Source organism: Sturnus vulgaris, chromosome 9 (genome assembly GCF_052056855.1).
Source record: "Sturnus vulgaris isolate bStuVul1 chromosome 9, bStuVul1.hap1, whole genome shotgun sequence".
NCBI lineage: Eukaryota > Metazoa > Chordata > Aves > Passeriformes > Sturnidae > Sturnus > Sturnus vulgaris.
Window position 1 is genome coordinate 9,873,288 of NC_142251.1, and position 14,613 is coordinate 9,887,900.

Genomic DNA, 14,613 nt, shown 5'->3' on the forward strand with positions numbered 1-14,613 from the left:
GCGGGAGAAGGGGCGGGCTCCTTTTGCTCCCCGCTTGCTGATTGGCTCCAGCGCACCCCGAGGCCCCGCCCCTACTCCTGCGTTCCGGGGGAGGGTGGGCATGAGTCCTCTCCTAGCACCTCCCTTCGATTGGCTGACGGGTGGGAGATGGGCGGGGCCTCCCGCTCTGATTGGCCCTCTCGCGGAGGTGGGGTGGAAAACGTTTTCCCGGGAAAGCGCGCGCGGTGGCGGGAGCAGCTGCGCCATGAGCCCCGCGCGGGCCCGGGCAGCGGCGGCGGCCGGGGCGCTCCGGCGGAGCGGCGGGAGCGCGGCCTCGCCCCAGGGGCGGAACAGGAAGCGCGCGTCGCCCCGCGCAGGTGCTTGGTAGCGGGAGGGCCGGGGGAGTGTGGAGTGCTCCCTCCGGGGCACGGACAGCCAGCTGGGGCAGTCTCCGGTGCTTGCTGGGTCCTCGTAAACCCCGGTACTCGGTGCGCGTCCACCCCGCAGCAGCTTGGTCGGTCTCTCGCCTCTGCTGCGGTTGAGCCCCGCAGCCCTTCGCCGTCTCCCACCGTGCGCTAACCTCGACCCGCTTTCCTGGCAGAGTCCCCCCCTGCAGCGCCCGCTCCGCCGCCCGCCCGGCATCTCTTCAGCGACCCGGCTGAAGTCGAGGCCCTGCGCGGGAATCTGCTCGCCTGGTACGACCGATGCAAGCGGGACCTTCCCTGGAGGGCACTGGTAAGGGGAGACATTGGGGAGCGGGGGTGGGGAACTACTTTGCCCTAAGGGAGCCTGGCTGAAGTGACCGTGCTGTTTTTCCCTATGTTATGCATCCCTACCTGAATGGAAGTGCTCCATGTCGTGGCTGTTAGGTGGTGGGTGGTCAGGAGCCAGTCTCTAGGTGTGAAGAGTAAAAGCAGGGCACGCTTCTCAAATTTAACCTTCAAGAGGCGTACTTATCTCCAGCAAGGTTAGTCTAGCTGTGTTTTAATCCTGTTTTGTTCCTGTCTCTATGATACCCTGTAGCAGGGAGTGCTGCATGGTGAAGGTTTCCCATGTATTTGTTTTAAGCCTGCTGGACTTTTTTTAGAGTTCTTGCTTGTTCTGTGCTCAGCCTGGCATCACTGGCTCAAGAGTCATTGTGGTGCTGAGGGTGGGCATCAGCTTTACAGCAACGTCTGAATGGTGGGAACTGTACAGCCCTTCTGTGGGATTTATATCTGCCTCCAATTGCTTACTATGTAGGCGGGTTCAGATATGGGACAGTTCTCTGTGGGATTTTGACCTCCGTGTAGCTCTCCGTGTGGGATTTTGTCAGCAAGAAGATGCTTGGGTTGTCACGTGATTAACCCAAACTCAGAACTTCTGAGTGCTTGGGGGAAATATTTTTTAAATTTCAGATTCCATTGCAGTGTTCAAAACACACCATGGATTGTTCTATTTTACATGCAGGTCCCTTCTGTGGTGGGGTCCTGTGTCACCTTGTTCCTCACGCTTTATCTTTTTCCCCTTCCAGGCAGCTACAGAGCCAGATGCCAACAAACGGGGATATGCAGGTGAGGAGCAGGGACTGGCATTGAGGTGTGGCTTGGGTGCCATCCTTGGAATAAGCTGCCTGAAGTGGCTATGAGACTCATTGATTCTCCTGCAAGGCACTAGGCCGTTGGAGAACCCACCTCGGGCCTGGGGGAGCTCCTGTGTGGCAGCATGTGGGGAAGGTGAGGGATGGGAGGGTGTCCCATGAGCTGGATGCTGTGCAGGGTTTGTAGCCAGTGCTAACATGGTCACAGCACAAGGTGTGGGTGGTGTTGAAGCCTCTGCTCTGACCCTTGCCCTGCTTCCTGCAGTGTGGGTGTCCGAGATCATGCTCCAGCAGACACAGGTGGCTACAGTGATCGACTACTACAACCGCTGGATGCAGGTGATTGCTCCTTAGAGAGTCCTGTGCCCCTTTTGGAGACCTTGTCCATTGCCTGTGGCAGATCCCAACTCTGCTTGTCCCTGACTTGTCCCCTTCCCTCTGTCCCGCAGAAGTGGCCAACGCTGCAGGCTCTGGCACAGGCGTCCCTGGAGGTGAGTGTCGCTGGGACCAGGTGCTCTCCCTGCCCTGTGGCTCTCCATTAACACCAGCCTGTGTCTCTCGGAGCAGGAGGTGAACGAGCTATGGGCTGGGCTTGGCTACTACTCCAGAGGGAAGCGTCTGCAGGAGGCAGCAAGAAAGGTGCTGGAGTGAGGGGAAAGGAGCATTTCTAAACCCCTCTGTGGCTGCTGGGCTGGTGCTGGCTCATGTCTGCCCTGCCTCGCTGGGGCTGTGCTGCTGGCACGAGGCTGCAGAGGCTGGGATCCCATCTTCCCATGGGCAAAATGGGAACCTGCACACACCCACCTCCTGAGCTCGGCCCCTTCCCTGCCAGGTGGTGTCTGAGCTGGCTGGCCAGATGCCCAGGACAGCTGAGGACCTGCAGAAGCTGCTGCCGGGTGTGGGCCGATACACGGCGGGAGCCATCGCGTCCATCTCATACGGACAGGTAAGAGCTGGCATCAGGGGACACATCTCCCCCTCTGCTGCCCACCCCTACTTCTGACACGGTCCTGCTGCTGAGTCTCACAAACCAAGGGCTTCTCAGGGTTGTGCTTGGCTCTCCCCGCACTCTGGGATTCATCTCAGCCCTCACCCAGCTTTGCCTGTGGGTTGACCTCGTGTGTGTCCCTCTCCATCCTGGGGACATCCCAACTCCCTTCTTTGTCTGGAGCACATCCCAGCATGGTAATCCCAGCTCCTGGTCCCAGGCTACAGGAGTTGTGGATGGGAATGTGATCCGGGTCCTGTGCCGCCTGCGATGCATCGGTGCCGACTCCAGCAGCCCTTCTGTCATCGACCGGCTCTGGTAAGGGGAGTGCTCTGTCTGTTCAGAGCTGTGCTGGTCATGGCTAAAGGCAGGATCACTCAGGAGCTTTGGGGAGCTGAGCCTGTGAAGGGAGGCAGGTGTGGAGTATAGGAACTCTTGGGAAGCAGGTGCTGCTGAGAGTAGTAGTGAAAGGAGCTGTGTTGCCTATGCCTACCTGGGAGCTTCTCTCCAACAGGCAGGAGGCAGGCAAAAGTCGTAGGATGCTCTCCCCAGAAATCCCCATGCCTCTCACTGCCATTTCTCCAGGGACATGGCCAATGTCCTGGTGGACAGGAGTCGCCCAGGGGATTTTAACCAAGCCTTGATGGAGCTGGGGGCAACCGTGTGTGTGCCCAAGGCCCCACTGTGTGGGGAGTGCCCGGTGAAGCAGCACTGCCAAGCATGGCGCAGAGTAAGTGTGGCCCCAGAACATGGCCCTGAGGGTTTGCCATGCCTGGGGACAAGGTGGTCTGGTGGATGAGCCTGTCCTCACTTCTGTCCCCTCTTGCAGGTGGAGAAGGAGCTGGCCTTCGCCTCTCAGAAGCTGTTTGGAAAGCCCCCCCCAGTGCCTGATGTTGAGGATTGTGGTAAGCATGTGGGGAGACCCTTGTTGTAGCTCCAGGTCTGAGCCCTGCAGCAACTGTTACATTGGCGTTTGCAGGTGTTGGGGACTGTCCACTGTGCCCCCCAGCCACGGAGCCATGGGACAGCAGCCTGGGGGTGACCAACTTTCCCCGGAAAGCAGCAAAGAAGCCACCACGGACAATGCGAACAGCCACGTGCGTGCTGGAGCGGAGGGGCTGCCACGGGGCCCCAGAATACCTCATTGTGCAGAGACCCAGCTCAGGTAATGGGGCTGGGAAGGAGGGGGATGAAGTCACCACACAGCCCCTTTCCCACCTGCATGAGGGATAGAGGGAGAGGCACGGGTTGCTGGAGTGGGGAAAGGAGCCCTTTGAGGCTGTGATGAGGCTCAGTGTCCCTGGATGTGTCCCTTGCTGTCTCACATTTCTGTCATGCCTCCTTCCCAGGTCTCCTGGCTGGACTCTGGGAGTTCCCAAGTCTCCCACTGGCTCAAGATTTGCAGGAGAAGAAGGAAAGGGAGGAGCTGGCTGATCACCTCCAGGCCTGGATGGGGCAGCCCGTGGCAGCAAAAGGCCTGCAGTTTATTGGAGAGGTGAGTGTGGAGCTGGAGGGATGCAATGTGAGTCCCCTCTGCTCAGCCATGGGAATGTAGCATACAGGAAAAGAGTGTCCCTTTCCCACTGTCACCCCTCCCGAGTTCTGCTCCACTCCTCAGGGCCCTAGCAGGCTCAGTGCACTTTGCATCCCCTATTTCCTGCCAGCTGCCCATCTCGTGTCTTTCCATCCCCTCACAGGTTATTCACATCTTCTCCCACATCCACCAGACATATGTGGTCTACTCCCTGCACCTAGATGGGGATGTGACCCTGAACCCTGCCTTGTCCCCATCCCGCTGGGTGACAGAGAAGGAGTTCCATGCCTCGGCTGTGTCCACAGCCATGAAGAAGGTATGGGGGGCACCTGGTCTTTCCCTCAATTATCTTGGGAAAACCCCTGACATCCCCTCAACTTCTCTGGGCTGTCCCAGCTCCAGGACCCAGCTGCTGTTCAGCTCTGGGCTCTCTTGTTCTTCCTTCAGGTGCTGAAAGCTCATGAGAAGCATCGCAGGAAGGAGAGCAGCCCTGTCAAGGTGAGCAGTGCTCCAGGGTGCCTGGAGCCCCAGTGCTGTGGGACAGCCTCTGGCGTGCTGTGCTGAGGCCCCCCTTGGGGTTTGGGATCAGGCCAAGGAGTGGCAGGGGAACTGTGGCACTGCCCCGGGGTGTCCCCAGTACCCAGAGATGATCCCTGGAGATCCTGGGGGCCCTTGGGGTGTGGTTGAGCCCTGCTGTGTCTCCTGCAGGGCTCCAAGCGGAAGCGGGGGGCAAAGGCAGAGGGAGCAGGCAGCACCTGCCCTGGGACACAGCTCTCCCTCCGCGCCTTTCTCCGGGCACCGACTGCCCCATGAGGGACCACCCTTCCTCCTGGGAGACACCAGAGCCCCTGACTGGGGTGAGTCCTGCCCAGGGCGTGGCAGTGGTGTCCCTGTGCCATAGCAAGCCCATGACACAGCACTATAATGGTCTCCCACTCTTCCTTTCCCCTGCCTCCCTCATGGGCGTTGTGCCTGGATGTGGCCACTGGTCCTGGATTAATCCTGGAGTCAGACTTGCCCTCCCTCCTTGGTTGGAGCCCTCCTAGGGCTATTTGGCCCTATACCAGTTTGGCACTGTGGACTCAGGGCAGCAGGGGTTTCTCTCTAGCAATGGGAAGGCTGTGGCCACATTGTTCCCACAGCCCTGTCTCATACCTGCATCTCATCTACCAGCCACTGACTGGGGATGCTGCTGTATCCTCCCTTGTTTTTACTGGACCTGAAAATAAATCTCAAGGGTGTGGGGTTTTTTAAGTGACTGTCTCTGATGCACTGTGCTAAGCTGAGGGTGTTGGACAGCCTGTGGTGGAATGTGAAGATAGTCAACAGGCTCCTTAGATCTGGGCTAGGGAGAGCAGGATTTCTTCATTAATGCACCCAAGAGCCCCTTGATTAAGCATTAACTGCCGGTGACCCCAAATAAGGCACCCAGAGCACTCTTCCTGGAAGGGCAGACATCAGCCCCCAAGGGATGTGCAGCTCCTGCCCATGGGCTGCTCCTCCCTGGTGCTGAACAACTGCCCCCAGGGCTTTTTGTAGGATTTCGTCCTCCATTTATATCTTTTCTGCTAAGCTGCTCAGCATTGTTCATGCTGACTGTGGTGCACCCTTGGAAAAATACAGTGCTGGGGGCTGGCAGGGATGGGGACAGGCCTGGTGGGGTGCAAGGGGCAATGGTCTCACTTTTAGGGATACGCCCACTTTGAGTGATGGAAATGGCTACTTCATCCTTACCTGGCACTCAGCACATCTTAAATAGGAGGATTAAAAACCCAAACAGCGCTTGTAAGTTAATTCTTTATTTGAGAGGAGCAAGAGGCCCTCATCTCTCTGTGTCTGGGAGTGTTTCTGTGCCAGCACACTCTTGGCCATGCTGCAGACTCAAGTCTCAATAAATTAAGATGAAACTAAGGGAGAAAGTTCTTCACATGTGGTCGATAAATCACTGGGAACTCAGAGCAGGGGAGAAATCCCACCCATCTGGGGGCATGCTCAGACCCCTGCTGGACTCAGCCCTGAGTGTCCTGCTCCCATGCTGAGTTGGCTCTGGATTGATCTGGAGCCATCCCTTGGTCCCTGCCCACCTAGGCCATGCCAGGGATGGGATCTCTATGGTCCTTGCTCCAGGGTTGGACTGGAGAAGATGGGGAGCTGAGGGAGGAGGACTGCAGTGTTTCACTACTGCTGCTGGTCCATGTAGACCTGCACAGCTTTCCACAGTGCCCGGATATTGCCTTCCCCAAAGCCCGGTGCTCCCCGACGGTCAATGAGCTCCAGGAAGAAGGTCTCCTCGGAGAAGAGGGGATGGGTGAAGATCTGCATCAGATATTCCCGAGAAGGGCTCTCTGTGGCATCAGTGCCCAGCTGGCCCTTGTCCCCAGGCAGTGTGGTGTCCAGGAGGATGCCAAGCTCTGCCAGCATGTGGGGGTCCTGCCCAGCTCCTTGGATCTCCTCTGCTTTTCCCCCCTGGCTGTAATACGTGGTGGGGGGTGTGAAGAACCGTGCCCCCTGCTGCTGCAGAGCCCTAGTGGTGCTGACGATGTCAGTGGTGCAGAGACCAACGTGCTGAATCCCAGCCCCGCCGTGCTGCTCCAGGAACGTGTCAACCTGGTTGGTGCCATTCTGGGAAAGGGACTCGGCAAAGACCAGCTTGCAGCCATATGCTGGGGTGCCCTGGGTGCTCTGCAGTGCGAGGAGCAGCATGCCCACCCCATTCCCCCCTAGCACGTACCCCTCAGCTGGCTTCTCCTGGGGGTTCAGCAGGAAGCGGTGGAAGCCAAAGCAGCGCTGGTACCAGTCCAGAGCCGCCCGGGCCCCGCCCCGGGGGCAGACGTATGTGATGTGGTCGAAGTGAGTGATCTTGATCCCGTCCCCTGTGGCTGGGGGGGCTCCCTGGATGGGCTGGAAGCCGGGCAGGAAGGGTCCCCGGTAACAGGATCGGTCCAAAAGGGTGTGGCTGATGTTGCCCACAACAGAGCTCACCACCCCATAGGTGACAGAACCACCATCATCGCTCAGCTCAGTGGGGGGCACCAGCAAGGAGCATCCCTGGCTCTGCAGACGCTTGCAGAGCCCCGGCACATCATCCACCTCGAAGCAGACGTTGGAGGCTGTGCCCAAGGTGGGCTGGGGATCTACATCATAGAGGAAGTCACGGGATGAGGTGCTGGCAGGTGCCAGGCGCTCGTTGACCAGGAAGATGGCAGATTCCCGTCGCAAGGCCAGCTGCCGGACACGCGGCGTCTCCCGCACGGCCACTGGCTGGAAGCGAAAGGTGTTGGCCAGGTGCTGGGCCCAGCCCTGCCTGTAGGGCAGGTGGAGGGAGATGAAGCAGGGGCGGCTCAGCGAGGCTGCCATGGCTGGGCAGGCTGCGGGGAGGATGCAGGGGATCAGGGGGGCTGCTGGCCCTGGGGAGAAGTTATTCCCCCATCTTGCACAGAACTCACCTGTGTTTGCAAGCACAGATGCAAAAGTCTATCAACTTGCACCTTTTAAACGTATGTATTTTAAATAAGCGGGTCTCAGGAGCCAATTTGCACTGTGAAAGGGCACCCATCTTTGGGACCAGCTACAAAGAGCTGCCCAAGGATGCTGAGCCTTCCTGCCAGACTTCCACTCTGCTGCCCTGTCCCATGCCTGATGTCCCAGAGCAGGAAAGCCCCGAGCCCTGGATGCAGCCCTGTGGGTCCCCTCTGGAGCCATAGTGTCCTCTGGGAGTGCTGCAGGGAGGTCAGCGGGGATTCCCAGTGGAGGAGGTGTGCTGCACGTGTAAGCAAGATTATGGGGACAAGGGTTGTGGTGGAAATGTCCTGTACCAGGAACATGGAGGTTGGACTGATAAACATGGAGCAACACACTGGTTACAGCTTTTTAGGGTCCTGTGCTGCCCCAGCGCCTGTCAGGTGTGTGCCACAAATGGAGGGGAGCAGTGGGGTCATGACAGGCTGATGTGCCCTTCCCGTCCCCAACAAGGACAGCGTGGAGCCACCATGCTCTCTGCAATAGTCTGGGAACAATGACCTTGCCCTAGGGGCACAGAGGAGGGACACTTCGGGAAAGTGACCTTCCAAATATCTGCGAAGGGGGAAAAAAGATCTGTCCCAAGACCCCAATCGGCATCACCTCTCCATAGCAAGCACTGAGGCTTCCTGACCCTATGGCATGCATGAGCCGCCCTGGCCAGACCCCATAGGGGTGCAGTGGGCTGGGGGCCACACGCCTGCTGAAATATTCCCTTTCACCTGCCCGCTTGAAGGGGCTGTGTGCACCGAGCTCTCCCTGCTCCTTCCCACCAGCCCAGGGCGGACGGACCGCGTGGGGCCCCGCTGAGCACATGGGCAGGGGCCGGAGCTCAGGCCGGCCGGCCCCGCTCCCCGCTGCGCTCCGCGGCACCAGCACGGTCCCCGCTCCGCTCCCGCCGGCCCCGCTCCCCGCGCCCGCCCCGCCACCCCCGCGCCCGCGGGGCCCCGCTCACCGGGGTCAAGGCTGCGGGCGAAGGGGACGCCGGGCAGGGCCGGCTCGGGGGCGGTTCAGTTCGCTCCTCCCCGGCATGCACCAGGCACCGCGGGCCGGGCACGGAGCCGGCTGTGCCGGGGCGCTGCGGGAGCGCTCTCGGCGGGGATCGGGCAGAGACGGGGCCAGCACACGGAGAACGCGCCGCTCCCTGCGGGGGCCGCAGCTCGTACCGAGCTCGGCGGTGCCGGGCTGCGTTTGCGGGACTAAAAGCCGCAGGCACCGCGGCTCGAGATGAGCCAAGGGAAGAGGGAAGCGTCTGTCAGGCGGTGGCTGGGGCTCCCTGGGACACACAGCTCGTGTCTGTGCAGGGTCATTCCCTGCTAGCCCGGGTATCAGGACATGAACTGGGGAAACGTGTCCCTGCTCAGTGCTGGTGGGGTGCCCGGTGGGGGGTGACAGCACTTCAGAAAGTCCCGTGCCAGTCATGAGGGACTGCTCACCAATCCAACCCACGGCCCTGCATCCTTGCAAACACCTTTGGGCTCCTCCAGCCCCTCAGCAGCGATCCCCTCTCCCCCTGCGGTTTTCAGACGAATCCACCCTCTTTGTGTGCCTGGGATCATGTTCTGCCCCCGCTGTGACTGTGGCTGCTGCCCTTCCCTGTCTTATCATGTTTTTGTACAGATCCCAGGTACAATAAACTGCTCAAATATTTGCAGAGATGTCCTTGTGCTGCCAGAGTGGTGAGCTCCTCTTGTTTTGATTGGGGGTGAATCCAGTGTCACTGTGATTTCCCAAGGAAACACGGACACGACCACAGCCCCACCAGTGTAGGGCCGGACAGGAGGCATGGAACTGGACACTGGGGTAGGAGTTGCTGTGGGGCCAAGCTTGGCCTGAGAACGGCCATGGGCACAATAGAAGAACTCGGCTTTTGGGGTGTTACCCCTTAGCGCAGGGAGCTCCAGCACCCCTCTGTGTGAGGGAGGCACTGTCTCTTTTGTAGCAGAGACTGCACTGGTGGCTCCTGTGGGACCTTGTGCAGGGATGGCGCTGTTCGAGGTCACCCCATAGTCCTGCAACCCTTTGGTGTAAGCAGTGTCCTTGGCAACGCCCCCTGCCCTCTCATGCCTGGAAGTTTTGGAGCCGCTGTGTCCATCTCTTCCCTGCAGCACCGCCCGTCATCCTCTGGCGTCAGCCCGGCACCAGGCACCGCTTTGCTCCAGCACGGCTGGGCTGTGGCAACAGCACCCTGAGGCCACATGGCACCGACGGGGACAGTGCCTGCCTTGTCGCTGTTCCCTCGAGGCAGGCGGTGGTGGCCGGGGCGCAGTACCCGCTCCAGCCAGGCTCTCCTCCTCCCTCCTGGGCGGGGAGAGTGGACCGGAGATAAAAGGGGGGATCAGGGCCAGCTGGAAGTTGCTGAAAGCTGCTGGAGCCGGGAGCGAGGGAGGACGGCAGCGAGGAGAAGTGCGGTATCGAGGGCTCGTTCTCGCGGGGAGAGGGCTGGGGAGTGGGGGCACATCCACCTTGACCAGATCCTGCATCTCCCTCTCCAGATCATTCCCCCCAGACCCGTATCCTCCCCCTTGCCCATTAAGTGTGCTGGATATTAGAGGGATGGGGAATATCCTGGGGTGGGCAGGGTTAGGGGGCTGTTGGAGGACAGGGCTTCAGGCAAATGTTAGGACTCAAGGGTTTTAAAGGCTCTGTGTACACCCAAAGCACTTTGTGGGGCATCAAGGACTCTCAAGGTGACCTGAAGGTGAAACCATCTCTGTCCCAGTGACTGCTCACCGGCAGCTGAGATGATGAGGGCTCTATCCCTGCTCCCTTCTGGGGAAAAGACAGACCTCTCTGGGCTGGGTTTGTTTTGTGGGATCAGAGAAGTGGAGAAGGCCCATGCGAGGCTTATGCGAGGAGGAGCACCTTCAGCTCTTGAGATCTAGGGTGGGTGTTCACTGCCAGGGGAGAACAGGATGCTGTGGCACTGGGTGCCAACAAAAGACAGTAGCAAAAGGAGCCCAATTCCCCACCTCGTTCCTCTTTCCTTGCCCCCTGGGGGTGGGAGTCCTGGCTCCCAGTGCTAGGATCAGGCTAACACTGCCCAAAGTCCTGGCCTGCCCTGGAGCAGGCTGCAGGGAGATATTTTGGGGTTGCAGTGGATCTGGGGAGGAGAATAACACCTGTGTGCCCCTGCCAGGGCCGGGGTCCAGGATGGGGCTGCTGGTGCTGGCCCTGGCCGCCTGGCTGGGGCTGGGGCTGACCTCGGCCTCCGAGGAGGCGGCCAACAGCAGCCGGATCTGCCAGGAGGCACCGGCATGGACCATCAATGGCTCGAGCCCCATGGAGGGGGCGGCAGGGCAGGTGACGGTGGTGGCCCTGCTGAAGGCCAGCTGACAGTTCTGCCTGAAGCAGGCCCACAGGTGAGTCCCGCTCCCCCTCCCCAGGACAATCCCCGCCACCTCGGGGCGTAGGGCAGCCCCTGCCCCGGCAGCCGCTCCCAGCGCCTCCTTCCGCAGCCTCGGGGGCCTGCGGGAGCGGCTGGCCCGGCAGGGCACGGCCCACGTCCGCTACATGATCGTCAACGAGAAGGCGCCGCTGTCCCGCGCCATGCTGCCCGAGCTGCAGCGCCATGCCCCGCCCGGCGTGCCCGTCTTCCAGCCGGAGCAGGAGGACCCCGACGTCTGGCAGGTCCTGGGGGGTGACAAGGACGACTTCCTTGTTTATGACCGGTGAGTGACCCCCGACTCGTCTGAGGCTTTTCTGGGCGTTGCAGAGCGTTTGATGGGCTTCCAAAATCTCCCCTCGTGTCTGAGCCGGGGAGATTCCAAACCCGCGTCTTGAACCGGGCCATGACTTCTCCCGTCAGGTGTGGCCGCCTGGCTTTCCACATCCAGTTGCCCTTCAGTTTCCTCCACTTCCCTTATGTGGAGTCAGCCATCCGCTACAGCCACGTCAAGGACTTCTGTGGCAACTGCTCCCTCTACCCCAACACTACCCAGGAGGTAAGAGCTGGAATGCTGGAGCGAGGATCTCTTCTGTCCTTCGGCACTGCACATCAGCAAAAACAATCTTCTCTTTGTGCTGGGGATGGGCTCCAGATTGGCAGCTGCCCTCAGATGTGTTTGAGAGGGAAGGTGATGAGAGGTCTGGAATAAGGGCACTTAAATAGGTCAGCGCTTTCCGGTTGAAAAGGAATTGACTAAAGGGGTCATATCCTTTGTCTGGGAATGCTAACTAGAACTGTTCCAATATAAGAAAGGGCAGGCAGTGGATGCAGAGGTGGCAAGCTCAGAGCAAATAAAAGGGTGTTAGTCTGAGCTTGGCAGGCGATTAGTCACTTCCCAGGAGAAAAATACATCCAGAAATACTAAATGTGAATTTCTGTTTCTGGACCCCAGACAGCTTGAGCCAAGGGACACAAGTATAGAGGCTTGTGCCCTGTGTGCTCCAGCCTCTCCTGTCCTCCCTGTGCCCTGGGTCAGGGCTGGAGAGCATTTGCTCTGACCCTCAGCTTTCTGTATGATGAATGCTGGTCTGCCTTCTTCCCTGTTCATAGCTGTGCTCTCAGGCTTTCTGCAGGGCTCTGTGAGCATTCACATACCACACCAGCCCTTGTGTTCCTTTCCTCAGCCTAACAGTGCCGTGGAGGTCCCTGCAACCCCAAGCTCACTTCCTGAACGCGATGGAATGGAATCAGAGACCCTCATCCACCAGCACAAGCCCCTTCATCCTCACCACCATCATGAGGTCAGCAGCGAGAGAGACACAAACCCAAGTGAGGACCACAAACCTGCTACCCATGCTCACCACCACCATGGAGAACATGGCGAGCTCCATCACAAAGGGAAGAAGCACAAGGAGGGGGATGAGGATTAAACCAGGCTGGGCAGCCTTGCAGAACCCAGTAGTGTGCAGATGACCCCAACTCACTTCACAGAAGTATGGAAGGACTTGCTTTGGGCTGCTGGTCACCAGCAGTGCTGGTTTAACAACTCCCTCCAGCATACCCTATGTGGGCTGCTCTCCTACGCTGTAATAGGGATGGAAATTCCCCTTGGACACTGCTCAGTGCTGCATTTTCAGCCCCAGGGCTCAGTTCTGAGCCTTCATCTGCCACTGCCTGCCTTTCTGTGCTCAATGAAGCCCGCTGTGCAAACCAGGAGATCCCTGGTCACTGCTGGCTGACACTGCACAGAGCAGGAGGGTAGGGGTGGAGGGGCCAGAGCTGGGATGGGAGCAGCACTACTGGCATCCTCTGCCCATCCAGACACTCCTGGGTGTGCTGGAATCCCTGGGTTTCCTGGCCAGAGAGCGAGGGGAGGGACAGCGTGTGCCCCTCAGGACATGGTCCCAGGGGACTGAGGGCACAAGGAGCGGTGGGATGTCGCAGCTCCCCATGGTCCAGACCCTGTACCCCCATAGCTGTCACATCCTGGGCACCCAGCAGGCCGTGCACACGGGTATGTGCAGTGGTGCTGGGTGGCCGCAAGATGGTGGCCTTGTCCCCTCTTGGAGACCCAGGGGCTGTATCCAATGGGAACAGCCCGAGGAGGACAGGGGGAGGATCCTGAGGTCTTTCCTGGGGATAAGTGAGGTGGGAGGGCAGCATGGATATCCAGAGTACGAATAAAACCTCTGTGAAGTGACCACTGCTCAGTCTGGCCTCTGGTGGGCCCGGGGGGTCTTGGTCAGTGCCAATCTGGGCACAAGGGGGGACTTAGGGCTGGATGTAGACCCCGTGATGCAGCAGCTGGGGATGATTTACATCCCCTGAGCAGGAGTTGGAGGTAAAGGGGTTGAACACTAAAGAGAAGTCTTCTTAAAGAGAAGACTCCATCTCTTCCTATCTTCTGGCTGCCTCCCAGGATGGGAGCTCAGAACATTAACATGGCACTGCTTGGAGGATGTTTGACTCAGCACCTCCATACCTGGCTTGTAGGTGTGATGTTGGGGTGCCTACCTCAAGCTGCTTCTGGTTCTCGCATGCAGTCCAAAGTCACTGTGGGCATCTTGTCCCCAGCACCCAGACCAGTCCCCATTGCAGGAATTGTGGGGCTCCCCAGCCCTCAGGCAGGTAGGTGTTGTGCCCCTGGCAGCCAGTCACCCCTGCCTGCAGCTTGGAGTGCCCTAGGCCTGTCTCCCCTTTATTCCAGTTCCATCCATCATCCCACACAGCTCTACTCAACACCTCTCCAGGCCCTGCAGCCTGAGTGGGGAGCATAGAGATGTTCTGATCAGTGTTTTCATGGTGCTGTGTCCCAGTCCTGTGTCCTGTCTCTGCTGGAGGATGCTCTGCACAGGGACAAGAACCAGGGTAAAAAGGAGCTGTTCCTCACAGGGATGAGAGCAATGGGATCAGATGTATCTTTCTCACCAGCCAGGCTCTCCCACGGGGTGCTGGCTGAGACTCTGCTCCCCCTCCTCCATCTCTCCTCCCCCTTCCTCCTCTACCTGCTCCCAGTAGCCTGCAAGGGCACCTCTGTCTGCTGCTCCTGCCATCAATATTGAGGTTATCTTTTTCTTCTGGCAGCTGCTGTAATTGAAACAAAGCAGGCCGGGCCTCACGGGCTCGGCTCTTCTCGCTCATTTTGCCGGTGCTGCTGAGACAACTAATTCATCTTATCGATGCATGGTTGGCCTCTTTTCCACCAGATCCAGGCAGAGTGATCTCCCTGCCACAGCTGGTAGGAGCAGACTGTGTTCCTGTGGCATGCTGCTGGGTGCTGCTCTTATCCAGCCTCTGGTCCTTGGCTTGCCTCAGCTGGGTGTTGGCCACCAGCAGAAGATGCCAGGGGAGTCAGTCAAGGGAAGAGGTGCAGATTAGAAGGATAGTGATGACTTTTGTCTCTTTCTTTTGCCTTCTGATGCATTATCAGCACTTGTATTAAATTCCACATCCTTTCTTTGTGCAGCTCCTAAAGGTGTCCCTGCCAAGGAGGTGACAGATGATGAGTGGGGCATACATGGATTTGCATTCCCTCACTGATGACCAGTGCTGCAATTAGCCATGGCAGAGAGAGGGATCCCATCTGGTTCTGAGTGTGTAGTCCAGTGCAACATCTACCATTTTGT

At 59.1% G+C, this 14,613-nt stretch overlaps 3 protein-coding genes across 7 annotated transcripts; 2 read left to right on the forward strand and 1 right to left on the reverse strand.

Moving 5' to 3' along the window:
* Positions 1-212: 212 nt before the first annotated feature.
* On the forward strand, positions 213-5,991 carry MUTYH (mutY DNA glycosylase). 3 transcript variants are annotated; one of them, XM_088169523.1, is made up of 16 exons: positions 213-356; positions 581-714; positions 1,493-1,532; positions 1,824-1,897; positions 2,008-2,049; positions 2,126-2,197; positions 2,391-2,504; positions 2,767-2,864; positions 3,132-3,276; positions 3,376-3,451; positions 3,526-3,711; positions 3,896-4,041; positions 4,244-4,396; positions 4,528-4,578; positions 4,789-4,937; positions 5,770-5,991. In XM_088169523.1, exons 1-15 carry the CDS (start codon positions 245-247, stop codon positions 4,891-4,893), a joined length of 1,548 nt encoding a protein of 515 aa, XP_088025649.1. In that variant the 5' UTR covers positions 213-244; the 3' UTR covers positions 4,894-4,937; positions 5,770-5,991. The 3 variants fall into 3 exon arrangements, with proteins under 3 accessions (XP_088025649.1, XP_014727690.2, XP_088025650.1); XM_014872204.2 differs by lacking the exon at positions 5,770-5,991 and having other exon boundaries at positions 4,789-5,334; XM_088169524.1 differs by lacking the exons at positions 213-356; positions 581-714; positions 5,770-5,991 and adding an exon at positions 849-946 and having other exon boundaries at positions 4,789-5,334.
* On the reverse strand, positions 5,864-8,733 carry HPDL (4-hydroxyphenylpyruvate dioxygenase like). The gene is made up of 2 exons (XM_014872214.2): positions 8,555-8,733; positions 5,864-7,448 (listed from the first exon to the last, which is right to left on the reverse strand). Exon 2 carries the CDS (start codon positions 7,435-7,437, stop codon positions 6,259-6,261), a length of 1,179 nt encoding a protein of 392 aa, XP_014727700.1. The 5' UTR covers positions 7,438-7,448; positions 8,555-8,733; the 3' UTR covers positions 5,864-6,258.
* Positions 8,734-9,956: 1,223 nt separating this feature from the next.
* LOC106850684 (selenoprotein Pb-like) lies at positions 9,957-13,187 on the forward strand. 3 transcript variants are annotated; one of them, XM_088169527.1, is made up of 5 exons: positions 9,957-10,010; positions 10,739-10,961; positions 11,058-11,270; positions 11,408-11,543; positions 12,172-13,187. In XM_088169527.1, the coding sequence occupies exons 2-5, from the start codon at positions 10,753-10,755 to the stop codon at positions 12,415-12,417; spliced, it is 804 nt and encodes a 267-aa protein (XP_088025653.1). In that variant the 5' UTR covers positions 9,957-10,010; positions 10,739-10,752; the 3' UTR covers positions 12,418-13,187. The 3 variants fall into 3 exon arrangements, with proteins under 3 accessions (XP_088025653.1, XP_088025652.1, XP_088025651.1); XM_088169526.1 differs by having other exon boundaries at positions 9,957-10,005; XM_088169525.1 differs by having other exon boundaries at positions 9,957-10,961.
* Positions 13,188-14,613: the final 1,426 nt, after the last annotated feature.